Below are 13560 nucleotides of genomic sequence, written 5' to 3' on the forward strand. Positions count from 1 at the left end.
ACTTCCCACCTGTGTTTCCGTGTAATGCTGACATTCTGTACCCTTTGGTCTTGCCTTTCGTGTCCCACAGGATCGATAAACAAATAAGCAGGTTTCGGAGATGGTTACCTAGGAAGCCAATGAGATTGGACAAGGAGACACTGCCAGACCTGGAGGAGAATGACTGCTACACTGCCCCCTTCAGCCAGCAAAGGATCCATCAGTGAGTGTTTCCTGTGAATGTTCTTGTCTTACAAAGGACAAGGACGGGCCACTGTGGGAGAGCCTTTCTCCCCTGAGAGTCCTGTGAGTGCCCATATCCCTTTGATATTAGTCAGGGTAAGCAAGCTGCTCTAACAGACAATCCCCACATCTCAATAGCTTAACACAATCGAACGTGAGGTCATATGTGTGTTGGATGAGTGACCTGCATGGTGATGCAGAGACCCAGGCTCCTTCTACCTTGTGGCTCTGCCAATCCCCAGATCAGAGACCCCTGCAGGCTCATCTGCAGCCAGCCAGCAGACACGGAAGCTGGTCTATACCTTTCCCTGTTCAAAAAGGGGTTGTTTGTTTGTTTTAAATCTTAGTTCAGTTCTCAGTTCTCCTTTCTTCAGCAACTGAGTTGCCCCAGGAAAAGCTACACTGCCTAGCAGCTGGCTTCCAGGCTCATCTATAAGACAGTCTCTGAACAATACATTGTCACTTTTGACATATACATGGTAAGGGGAGGAGTCGGCTAAGTAATTGAGCCTTTGAGGACTTGGAAAAGTCATAGAGAATTGACTGAAGCTTCTGAGATGACAAGGATCATGGCCAGATGGCAGGGTTGGCGGCAGGAGAGAAAAGAATGCCAAAGATGGTAAACTAGGCAAAAACAGCCTTTTAAAGGGGGCATAAATCAGGTCAGCCCAGCCTCTCTCTCAGCCAGACTTCAGGAATTCCTGGCTCTCCCTGCTCCAGCCATGGAGACAGCCTCGGTAAAAATGACTTACCTGAGGGGAGGGGAGGGGAGGGGAGGGGAGGGGAGGGGCAGATTAAAAAATAAATAAATTGTCAACTTTGAGAAAAATTAAGCCAAATGGTAGTTGTCAAGTTGCAGGGAGCACAAGGTGGGGGCACATTTTAGCAACAGAAAAATCAGTGAAAGTCTTTGGACTTCTAGAGAGCAAAGGAGAGAAGAACACTCAAAAATAGATGTTCTGCATCAAAATATATAATGCATAATGCAAGGGAAGCAACTCAGTAAGCCTCTGAAATAACCAAACTGCAGATCCCCACAGGTCAGACTGATGCCAACCCAGCCACATTATGTGAACACTTAAAAGGGTCATTGAAGAAAACATGAAACTCACATCCCGGCCTCAAAATTCTAGTTCACTCTTCCTGGGAAATAAGAACTGAGAGGGACTTCCTGGTAACTCAGAGATCAGGACCTATGGGTGTTTTCTTAAGAGAAAAAGGCAGATGAAAGCTGACATGTTCCTTCCTGCTCTTTAAACCTTCATTGTGCCTTTGCTGTTCACCTTGAAGCTTCTTACACAAGTGATTATTTGGTTTTAAATTCTTCTGGAATAGAGCCTGATTCACATTCATATTTTCCCTTTGCTTCTCCCTTGCCTGAGAGAGTGCCTAGCACAGTGCAGGTGGGTCTCTTGGCACAGTGCATGGATAGATGGATGCATGGATGGATAGATGCATGGATGGATGGATGGATGGATGGATGGATGGATGGATGGATACATGGATACATGGATACATGAATGAGTAGATAGATGGATGATTGATGGATGGATGGGTAGATGAATGGAGGGCTCAGTGAATTACTGTGGCATGTGTTTTATTTCAAAGACATAGGTAAATGGAAGAGGAATGGGATGGATGGATAGTTGAATAGATGAAGGGAGGAATTAATGAAGTATATGTTGTGTCCACTGGAGTTATGCTTTGCTTAAAAGGAATAAAGGTAAATGGAAGAGGAACTGGATGGATGGATAGGTAGATAGATGGATGGATGGAGGAATCAATAAAATATATGGTGTGCACCTGGGGTTTCACTATTACTTCAAAGACATATACGTAAATGGAAGAGGAAAGTTTCCCACTATTCATCTTTATGCTGGTTCTGTTTTCTGATGTTCTTGCTTTAGGACAAAGTTTCTCAGCAGGGCTCTCAAAGTCAGAAGCACCTGGGCACTCATCAGGATCTCTAGGTATTAGAACTGGGATCATAGAGTGAAACCTTGGTTCTCAAACTTAATTTGTTCCGGAAGGCTGTTCAAGAAGTGATTTGTTCGAAAACCGAATAATTTTTTCACATGTGGAAGATGAGCTTTCCAGGCCAGAGAACTAAGGAAAAAGCAGAGGTTCAGCTGGAATGAAGCAAAGCTAAGAACCAGACCTTAGTGCAACCCAGAGGAAAGTGTAGGCAGTTCTGTCATGCACTTGAGAGATGAGAAACTCAGCGTGGTCTTGAATGTCATGGGAAGTGGGCACTTCTTACTCTTTGAAAATCTTCATGCCACAGAGACAACACCCCTTTTTTAAAATCCTCACCCAAGGATGTGTTTTCATTGATTTTAGAGAGAGAGAAAAGCGGAGAGAGAGAAACATCGATGAGAGAGCGAAACATCAATCGGCTGCCTGCCATACGCACCCCAACCGGGGATCAAACCCACAACCTGGGTATGTGCCCTGGCTGGGAATCGAACCCGAGACCCTTTGGTGTACAGGACGACACTCCAGCCAACTGAGCCACACCATCCAGGGCACCACATCCCTGTAGTGAACATGTATAAGTAAAACTCAAAGAATGCTGGCTGTCAAATTGGAAACAACTGTTTGGTGCAGTCAGAAAAACATTTGCCTAAGGATGCTTTGAGAGTGATGTTAATGGCTTGAAAGTAATCAGAAGTAGGTGGTTAATGAGCTTTGACAGTTATAACATGATCTGCTGGTTTTCCAAATGCAATTCAAAATCCCATGTGACTTCTTGGTTTTGCAGAATGTTTGATACTGTGTTTGTGTAGGAATAAAAGAGAATAATTGGTGTGAGTGTCTGTACATGAATGTAGTAGGAAAAGACACAAAAGAGAATTGAAAGTTTAATAAAGAGTGATCAAAGTGGGAAAGAGCCTTAAAAAGACTTTGCTCTCAGAGTAAAACCCGACTCCTCAGTGAGCTCACTAGCTCCTGCTTCCATCCCCCGGTCGTGTGCTTTGGGAGCACGGAGCTGCTTTGATCTTAACTCAAGAGTCCTCGTGCCTGCTGTCTGCACATGCCCTTCCCTCTGCCTGGAATGCCCTTTCTCCTAGGCTCCCTTCTTTCAGATTTCATCGGAGACATTTCCTTCCGAAATCCTCCCAAGGTTTCCAGCCTCCGCCCCCGAGTTCTGGCTGAGGTGTGCTCTTCTGTCTTGGTAATATTTTCCCCCGTCATAGCTCTGCATTGATGGTACCATCAAGTTTAATTGCTTTCTCCTAGACCGTAGGTTCCTTGAAAGACTGTGTCTGTATCGTCATCTTTGAATCCCATTATTGGTGCTCGATAATGACCTGTTAAATGAGAAAATAAATGAACAGATAAAAATGAAAATGGGGGAATCATACGAGTCCCGAATAAAAATGATGTGAAGTTAACTCACTGCACACTTATCTCAGACCAAATGGAAGACATTTCCTCCTCAAATGTGATCCACGCCCGTTGTCCCCTAGCCAGTAAACAGTACTGATATTTGTCCAGTTGCTGAAACCAGAGCCTGGAAGCTATTTTGGATACCTCCCTCACCTCTGCCTCCCGTGTCCTACATATCTCCAAGGGCTCATGGTTCGACACCCTAAGTGTCTCTTTCATCCAGCAACTTCTCTCTGTTCTTACCACCGTTATCTCACTTGTAAAACCTAGAAATAATATAACGTACCCCTGGTTCTCTCCTTGCCCACCTCCATGCCATTCTCGCAAGTGCATGCAGAGTGATGTTTTCAAAATGCATGTCTAATCATGTCACGTCACCCTGTTTAAAAACCTTAGAATAAATAGCAAACTGCCAACTGCTAACTCCTTTCCAGCTTGATCTGCCTTCACTGCCCCCACCTCTCACTCCTGTGGTCCAGACAGATACAGCCTCTCTCTCCCTCTCTCTCAGCTCTTTGGGTGCTCTCTGCATCAGGGCATTTGCACGTGCTGATTTTTGTCTGGAATTTTTGTCTCATTTCCCCCCCATTACCTAGTTTACTTTCACTCATCCTTTAAAACTCAGCTCCAAAGACTTCCCAGGGAAGCCCTCTCCCGTCTTCCCAAAGACAAGGTCTCCTTGCTGAAGACTCTTTTAGCTGCATGTTTCTTACGTAACATTTTTCACATTTGATATTTTATAATTATTTGGGTATTATTGGAGAGTTATTAGCCTAACTCTCCAGCTAAACCTCAGACTCCATGGAGTTACAGGCCGTGTCTGTTATTGCTCACAATTCTATCTCCAGTACCTAATGCAGTGCCTATCACACAGTAGGTGCTCAATGCTTGCCTACTAAGTGGGGGAAGTAAGGATAAAAGCAAAAAGGCATCATGGAATAATAGAATCATAAATCTTTATACTTTGAACTAATTGTGCAAAAACTTAAATTTGAGAGCTGATTAGAAAACAAAGAGCTTGGCATTCTGTTCGAACATATCTCCATGTTTTCAGAAGCAAAACAAGCAAACCTGCATGTACACATCTCTCTCCGTTGATGAAGGATGTCAGTGGTCATTTTATGCTGTACCACCAAAGGTGGGCCTACAGATGGGAAAGCGCTTCCTAGGTGCCAGACATTATTTTAAGTACTTTAATCCTCACAACAACCCTATGAGAGAGGAGGTATTATCACCATTTTACAGATGAGGAGAGTGAAGCTGCAAGAGGTTAAGGAACCTGCAGTCGACCACACAGCTGGGATAGTCAACCTGCCTGAACAACCCCCAGATATTGGTGTTTCCACACTATAGAAGCTTATTGTGGTTCACATCATTGCCCAGTGTGGGTCACTGCGGGGAAAGAGGTGTAGTGTCTCAGCTCCATGCGGTCACTCAAGGTACCAGGCTACTTCTATCCAGCGACTCTGCCGCCCCTAGTAGGAAGTTTATATGGGCCAGGCTTACAAGTGGTGTACCGCACTTTCCCCCACATTTCATGGTCTAGACCCCAGCCGTGTAGTTACTCCTAACTTGAGAGATGTTAGGGTAACTAGTCTATCTGCCTGCCCAGGAGGAACGGGGGAACAGTGTTGCTGAACAACTAGGCAGTTGGCCTTGGGAATGGAGCAGGAATTCAGATTCAGACAGGGAGCCTTAGGATACCGTGCTCCTAAACACTATGCTCTGACACAGGACTGTTGACAGTTGGGGCTGAATAACTTTGCTGTGGGAGCTGCCCCGCGCATCGCAGGATGGTTAGTAGCATCCCTGGTCACTATCCATTAGATGCTAGTCACGGTTCGCTCCCCACTTAGTTGTGAAAATAGAAAGTCTCCAGACATTGCCCAGTGTTCCCTGGTGGTGGTGGTAAGGTGGACACAGAATTGCACCCCTGTCCCCCCTTGATAACCATGGCTCTACTGTCTTTTATCATGTGACACCCTTCAGGCAGGACCACCCACTGTCTGGGATAAATTAAATTCTAGTCAGACATCTGATGGCTATGACAGACAAGTCCATTTAGAAATTAATTCATCCCTCTTCACCCCTTGCCTGTGAACGCTGGCCTGGCCCACTCACTGCCCTTCATTTTTTTTTTTTTTTAAATATCTTTATTGATTTCAGAGAGAGGAAGGGAGGGGGAGAGAGAGAGAAACATCAATGATGAGAGAGTCATTGATCAGCCGCCTCCTGCACGCCCCCTGCTGGCGATTGAGCCCGCAACCCCGGCACCTGCCCTGATCGGGAATCGAACCAGCGACCTCCTGGATCCTGGGTCGATGCTTAACCACTGAGCCAATCCCAGCCGGGCTCCCTTCATTCTTAAAATGGCATTAGCAGCACCCTTGAGACAATTACTTTCTAAGGTCGATGCTCATAATAGAGGTTTTCTCCAGGTAGAGAAAAGGAGGTATGGGCAGGAGTCGTGTCGCTTCTTATCATAGATATGCAGAGTATTCTTTCTAGAAATACGTTAATTCTGAACTGCCTTTCAGGAGAATGTTTGTGTTAGATACAGACAGAGAAATATTCCTTTCTGTATTTATTATGTCTGTCATTACCATTATTTTATTATTATGAAAATCCATAAAAGGTGAGATAAAATTAAATATTGACCACCTTTTAATAGATGAGTCTGAAATTTGTGTTCGTTGTGGGTTCGTCCGTTTAAATAGGTATTAATCTGTTCCCATGTCCCATGCGCCTTGTTCTGGGTGCCTGGGAATCAACAGTGAACAGAGAGGCCAAGACGCCTGCCCTCCGGGCGCTTACCTTTTAGCTGGGGGTGACTGGCAGTGAATTATGAATCAGTGGTTTTCAATCAGGAGGTGGTTTGGCAAGGTCTGGACATGTTTTCTGGTTGTCACAACTTGGGCTGAAGCGTGCTGCTGGTGTCCAGAGGGTGCAGGACAAGGATTGTACTAACCGTCCTTCCCCCAACAAAGAATTATCCAGCTCTGGGTGTCGGTAGTGCTGAGGCAAGCATTTTTTAAAAAGTCAGTTGTAAAGTGTGTGAGAAGGTGATGAAGGCTGTGGAAAAAGAGAAAAGAGTTGTAGGGGAGGGGAATGGAGATTGCTGATGCCTGGGTGAGGGTGCAGATTGCATTGTAAAAAAACTGTTTATATTCTTCGAGTTAGGCCTCAAATAGGAAGTGTGATTGAAGAAGGACTGGAAGGAAGTCAGACGGAGGAGGGAGCTCCAGGTAGGGGAACAGCCAGAGCAAGGCCCTAATTTGCAAGCACCTCAGGGTGTGGTTTGGCGGAAAGTAAGCCTCTTGTGGCTGGAGCAGAAAGGACAGGGAAGCAAGATGGGCAATAGCAGTGAGTCAGAGATGTAACGGGGAGGGAATGACACCAGTCCTGTGGGCCACTGCTAGGACTTTGGCTTTTACAGAGGACTGATATGGGTCTGACTGAACTTTTTTTCACTCTTGTTTTGTTGAATTTATTGGGGTGACGTTGGTTAGTAAGATTATATTGGTTTCAAGTGTACAGTTCCATGATACATCCATTCTACGATATATTGCATTGTGTGCCCACCACCCAAAGTCAAACTTTTTTGATCACCATATATTTGACCCCTTGACCCTTTACTCCCCCCACCCCCTTCCCTCTGGTAACCACCATACTATTATCTGTGTCTATGTTTGTCGTTTTTCTTCTTTGTTCATTTGTTGCTCTCATGGATGGATCTTGAGAATATCATGGTAAGCAAAATAAGTCAGACAGGAAAAGTTAAGAACCATATGATTTCACTCATATGTGGGATATATATAAAACTCACTGAACTTTGGAAAGTGCTATTCTGACTGCTGTGTTGAGAACAGATTGTACAGAGCAAGGGTAGAAGCGGGGACCGGTTAGGGGGCAACTGCCGTCATCCAAGGGAGAGATGGTATATTTATACGTACAGCTTGGTTTCCAGCTTCTCAGAGCCTATAATGAAAGTATATACCACACATGACTCAGCATAACTCACGCATAACTCTTTGCAAAGCTTGGTTGTACACAAAATATTGTAACGTGTGTCCTGTGCATACAGGAAATGGACATTATAAAAAGATTCCTTCAAATGATTTTTGCTCACATGATTTTCTCCCCCTACTAGACTGAGCCACTGAGGATGGGAACAGTGTGTCTGGCATCGAGTGGCACCTGGAGAATGACTATAAGATCTAACAGAGTGTGACAGAGTTGGCATTGTGGCCACGGCTGGAGGACGGATCCTGTTCTGTATCCTAAATGCAGAATATTCAGATGAAAATTTGAAAAATTGAGTCAATCAGTCAGTCAGTTGTGGCCTCCATGTTCAACTTGAATTGCCCCTGACTTGGTGATTTATTTCTGGTCTCTGATTGACCATCTTCCCCACCTAAAGTTTTATGGCTGTTAAATTCTGTCATTGGGAGTAATGCTTGACCCCTAGATATTTAGCTCATGCATCACACATTTTAATTCATGTGTCATGAGCATATATATAAAATGGACAGGACAAAAAGACCACTTGACATGAAGTTTGCTTACGTTCCCTTTTTCTCCCCTCTAGAATATAAGCTAGAGAATAATTTTTAAAAGTATAGTGAATATAAAAAAACAACACAGCTCATAGTGCCCAAGAAAGCACCAATCATGGAAATGTTGGTGCTGGGCCCCCGAGGGCTGGTAAGGATGGGAGTAAGCTGCTGAAGGGCAGTTGGGTAGGAGAGTCTCTGAAACCTCCGTTTGATCTTCTTGTCATTTGACTTTCCTCTCAGCCGAACAAGCCAGCAGACCATGTGAGGTGTAGAAATTTCTACCAGTGAGGTATAGAAATAGTGATCAGTCAAATGGTGGTCTTCAGATAGTGGTAGCAGCAATTGCAGTGATGAAAGCAATAGTGACCACTATTCATAAATAAGTCCTGCACTCGAGTTACGCCATAGATGCGTTACATCTCTGAGGGCATGAGTGATACTGTGAAGGTCAGAGAGACTGGATGGCTTGCTCAAGGTCACTCCAGTCAATGGCAGATAAATGAACAGGAGAAAGGGTGTTTTCTCCACAATGCTGCCACCTCATGTCTGTGCCACATGAGCAGAGCCAAAATACAGTGTTTCAGCCACATTACACTAATGTGAGCCTGTGGGCTTAAAGATACCTGGCTGCCTTTGGAGTTTACTGTTAAAGCATTTCAGGTGGGTTAGAGACAAAGGAAACAACATGCTAAGTAGAAAGTTAATATTCTGAACCAAGGAGAATATCATTTAGAGTAGGCTTTCAAGTTCAGGAGAAAATGGACCCAGATTGGCAGTTCTCAGTGGTCTCTGTAACTGTAATGGTTGATAACAGAGCCAACGAACTGGGCTGTAAGCCGAGTGGGAAGAGCAGAGGGAGAAACACAGTAAGTCACATGGTTCTGACTATCAGGGAGAAAGAAAATCAATCCCTAGTGAAGTAGTGCAGTCCTAACATTTTCTAGAATTTGCAAGAAATGAAATTCTTGAATGGGGAAGGGGTCTCTGAGGGGAGGAGTGGACAGGATACTCAGCAACCTTGTTAGAGCAAATGCCTTGTAGGGCTTTTCTGGGAGCTGTTTCCAATGGGTCCCTCAGCATGGTTCTGGAGAATTCATTAAGTGCTCATGGTCATAAAATTCTTTAGGAGTTTAGGCATGTCTTCAGTGAAATATTGCAGCATACTCTAAACTAACTGAATTGTAAATCTTGGTGGTTTTAACTACATTCCACAAAAATTAAAGTTGAGAACTGATTAAAAAACAAATAGCCTCACATTCCATTTGAATATGTATTTGTGCATGAAAAGCAATAACGCGAACCTGTGGGCATGCATTTTTATTAAGTCAATATGCAGTGCTCTTTGGTCATTGTATATGGTATCAACCAAGCTGGGCCTGCAGGCGGCTTACCAGTCACGATCGTGTGGGCACTGAAAGATCTGACCCCACAGAAAGCTCTTCTGCACAAGCCAGCTACAGGACCCTAGGTTGTCAGCGTTGAGGTCATCTTATTGAAGCATTGTAGTTCCAGAAGGCTCCTTTCAAAACTCAAACAATTTCAGAGAAGATGGTGTAATACAACAGTAGGGAGTTTATCGAAGAAATAATGATTGCTGATATTTATATGGTACATACTAGTTTCCAAGTACTTCACAGTTATAAACTCATTTAGCCCTGTGAATAAGGTAGAGTCTTTATCCTTGATTTTATAGAGAAGGAAACTGAGGCACAGAGAGGTTAAGCAACTTGCCCGAGGTCATACAGTTGGTAAGTGGTTGGGCTTGGGTTCTAAGGCCAGGCATTCTAGCTCCAGTCTTATGCTCTTAACATGATGTGTTAGTTCCTACAGCTGCTGTAACAGATCACCATGAAATCTGTGGCTTAAAACAACACAAATTCTCTTATGTTCTGCAGGTTAGAAGTCCAATGTGGATTACTCTGGGCTAAAATCAGGGTGTGGGAGGGCCGCATTCTTTTCAAAGGCCCTGTTTCTTTGTCCAGCTTCTAGAGGCTGGCACGTTCCTTAGCTGTGGCCCCTTCCTGCATCTGCAGAGCCAGCAATGGCAGGGAGTCCTCCCATCCCATCTTCTCCTCTGACTCTTCTGCCTCTCTCTTCCATCTTTAAGGACACTTTTCATCACATCAGATCCACCCAAATAGTCCAGGACAATCCCCCTGTTGTAAAGTCAGCTAATTAGCAACCTTAATTCCACCTGCAACATCCATTCCCCTTTGCCATGTAGTTTAACATAGCCACAGGGTCTAGGGGTCAGGATGGGGACTCCTTTGGGGAATGTTATTCTGCCTAGTACAGCTATTTAAATTTGCCAATCTGGAAATTCAAGGGTCTGTCTAGGACAGAGGGCACGTCAGTTTTAATGGGGGAAAAGAAAGCAGGAAGCAAGGGAGGGTCGTGGCAGGAGGATTTGGGGGCATTAAATGAAATGATGTATAAAATACTTAGTCCAGTACCTGGCCCATAGAAAGCACTCAATAGTTACCTGATATTGCTTATTATTATTATTATTATTATTATTATCATTATTGTTGTTGTTATTATTGCTGCTGCTGACACTACTATGAGAATTCTTGGGAAAATCTCTGAAAATTTGTAGTCAGTGTATAAAGGGAATGTTTGAGGTGAAAAAGACTGATTTTTGCAAAGGTAAATATCTGACCTGAGCTGGAATTACATTACTTTTAAACTAAATGTTACTCGGTGTTTCAGATATGTTGTGGCCTGAATGTTCGTGTCCCTCTCATCCCAGATTCGTAAGTTGAAACCTAATCGCCAATGTGATGGTATTAAGAGGGGGGGCCTTTGGGAGGGAATTAGGTCATGAGGGTGGAGCCCTCACAAAGGGGATTAGTGCCCTTCAAGAAAGGACCAGAGCCCGGCCGGGTGTGGCTCAGCGGTTGAGCGTGGACCTGGGATCCAGGCGATCGGGGTTCAATTCCCTGTCAGGGCACATGCCCAGGTTGTGGGCTCGATCAATGACTCTCTCATCATTGATGTTTCTGTCTCTCTCTCTCTCCTTTCCTCTCTCTGAAATCAATAAAGATATATAAAAATAAAATAAAAAAAAAAATAAAGAAAATTCTTTAAAAAAAAAAAAAAGAGAGACCAGAGAGATAGTTCTCTCTCTTTCCACCATCATAAGTCTGCAAACTGAAAGAGGGCCTTCACCAGGGCTTGACCTTGCTGGCATGCTGATCTCAGACATCAATTTCTCGGAAATAAATTTCTGTTGTTTCTAAGCCACCCAGTCTATAATAATTTGCTACAACAGCCCAAATTAAAATGGGATTGCCGCTACACATTTATTTATTAGTGACACGTGTATTTATTTTCTAAACCCTTGCAGCATAGGTATTTGAAGATACTGATTCTTCTAGCAATCTGCCTTTTGCTGTATTTTATGTTCAGTATTTGGACTTGTTTTTGTTTTGGGGGGGGGGGTTAGTTGTTTTCATTATCTGAAATCTTTAGCAAGTTCTTTAGGCAGAGAGTTACTGAGATTGATTTAGGTAGGATTAATGTTCTGTCAGTGCCCTGTGACTCCCAGCAGACTCAGAACACTCGTTTTATTGCAGTCACTTATTTGGCATTAGGATCCTCAGTATGCAGGTTGTTTGTATCGAGCCGTGGAGTTGGGAGAACATAGCTCTCTCCTGGAAAGTTTTTGGCTGAGATGAAAATGAAACAAACGAACCAGCCTGAGACTTGTGCTCCTGAAAATGATGTGGCTTCTTTTAAGTAGGACAGAATTTAATGAGCTTAGTTTAAGGGTTGAAGAGATCATCTAATCATGTGGGAAGAGCTCGCTTTTGGGTGTCAGGAGAGTCACTAGTTAGCTGTGTTCTTAGTGTTTGTGGGACCAACGTTGAACATGTCACTTAGAAATCTTGTTTTGCTATTTATCCACCTGTACATGAACATGGTTTTTATCATCTCATTCAGTCAACAAATACTTTTAATGTATTATGTGCTGAGTATTGTATGGTAGTAGAGAAATGTATATATTACTGTGTGTTCATATGTACGTCTGTGTTCGTATATACATATTTTGTATCTAAAATTTTAATTTGAGCATGTAAATTTGATGGGAAATAGACTGTTTTGCTCATCAAAGTGACAAAAGGCAGTTTAAAGCACCTATAGGAAAAGGGAAGATTTGCCAAATTTGGGTACAGAGTAAGGGAGGGTTAATTAAAGAGAAATCAGGGGACTGGGATGGCATCTGTGAGTGGATTGTGTTATGTAATTACACTGTGCATTACATCATCTAGGAGATGGTCGGAGGGGAAACGGAGATCAGAGGGCGTGGAAACAATTGTGCCTGTGGGTACCCTGTGCCAGGCTCTGTGCTGCACACTCTTCATCTATTGTCTCACTTGACCATTGCAACAACCCTGCAACATGACTTCACTATCCTCATTTTACAGAAGGTGAAACCCGGGCTCGGAGAAGTTCAGCAGTCTGCCCAGGGCTACACAGTAACAAGCAGACCTCAGGGTTCGAACCCACATCTGCCAGATTCCAAACCCGTGAGATAGCACAGCTGACTGTCATGGAGCACTCACTAGACATCAGGCTGCCCGTGAGACTAGTAGCGCTGTTGTCTGCATTTAGAGTTGGAGCACGGAACAGAGAGGGAAAGTAAGTTACCCGAGTTAGATGCTGGCAGAAGCAGGAAGCCCTCCTGAACCGATTCCCGGAGCTCACTCTTGCAGACTGTGTTATCACCCTCACACTGAGGCTCCCATATTTATCTTCATTAGGGTTTGGGATGAAAGACAATAGATCTCTCTCTTTTAAATCACTTCTTTTGAATCTAAGGGAAGGGCTACTAACAACTGTAGGGCCTGGGGCAAGAGTACAAATGAAGTCTGTAGACTATATGTCGAAATAATTGAAAGTAATAAATCATGTTAACAATTAAGTACAACACAGTGATCGGTCAAATGGTGGTCTTCAGGTAGTGGTAGCAACAATTGCAGTGATGAAAGCAATAGTGACCGCCATTTATAAATAACCCCTGTATTCCAAGGGTTACACGGCAGACCCATTACAGCTCTGAGGGTATGGGTCATATGATGGTCAGAGAGACTGAATGGCTTGGTAAAGTTCAGTCAATGGCAAATGAGTGAACAGGAGAAAAGTATGTTTTCTCCACAATCCTGCTTTCTACCTTGGCAGATGCATCTGCATAATGACCTGGAAATCCTAGTTCTCGGGATCTTCAGTGATCTATTCCACTGGTGGGTGTGGGGGAAATTGTTCCCCAACCCTCTTGGCCTGTCCACTCCTCTTCCTATTCATAGCTCCATCCCACACTGAGGGGCTTCAGACTTATGCCTATGGACACTCCAACCCCATGCCCAGGTGCCATCAGGGCCCCCTGCAGGCA

General features: G+C 44.0%; 1 protein-coding gene across 2 annotated transcripts in view; it reads left to right on the forward strand.

The window, feature by feature from the left end:
* Window positions 1-13560, forward strand: part of ANO4 (anoctamin 4) — a 227097-nt gene that overhangs the window by 145991 nt on the left and 67546 nt on the right. For both annotated transcript variants that reach the window (XM_081127861.1, XM_081127860.1), the window contains one exon: window positions 71-202. In XM_081127861.1, coding sequence (XP_080983987.1) covers window positions 71-202 — 132 coding nt within the window. The remainder of the gene's footprint in view (window positions 1-70; window positions 203-13560) is intronic.

Source organism: Miniopterus schreibersii (assembly GCF_964146895.1).
Source record: "Miniopterus schreibersii genome assembly, chromosome: 2".
Taxonomy (NCBI): Eukaryota; Metazoa; Chordata; class Mammalia; order Chiroptera; family Miniopteridae; genus Miniopterus; species Miniopterus schreibersii.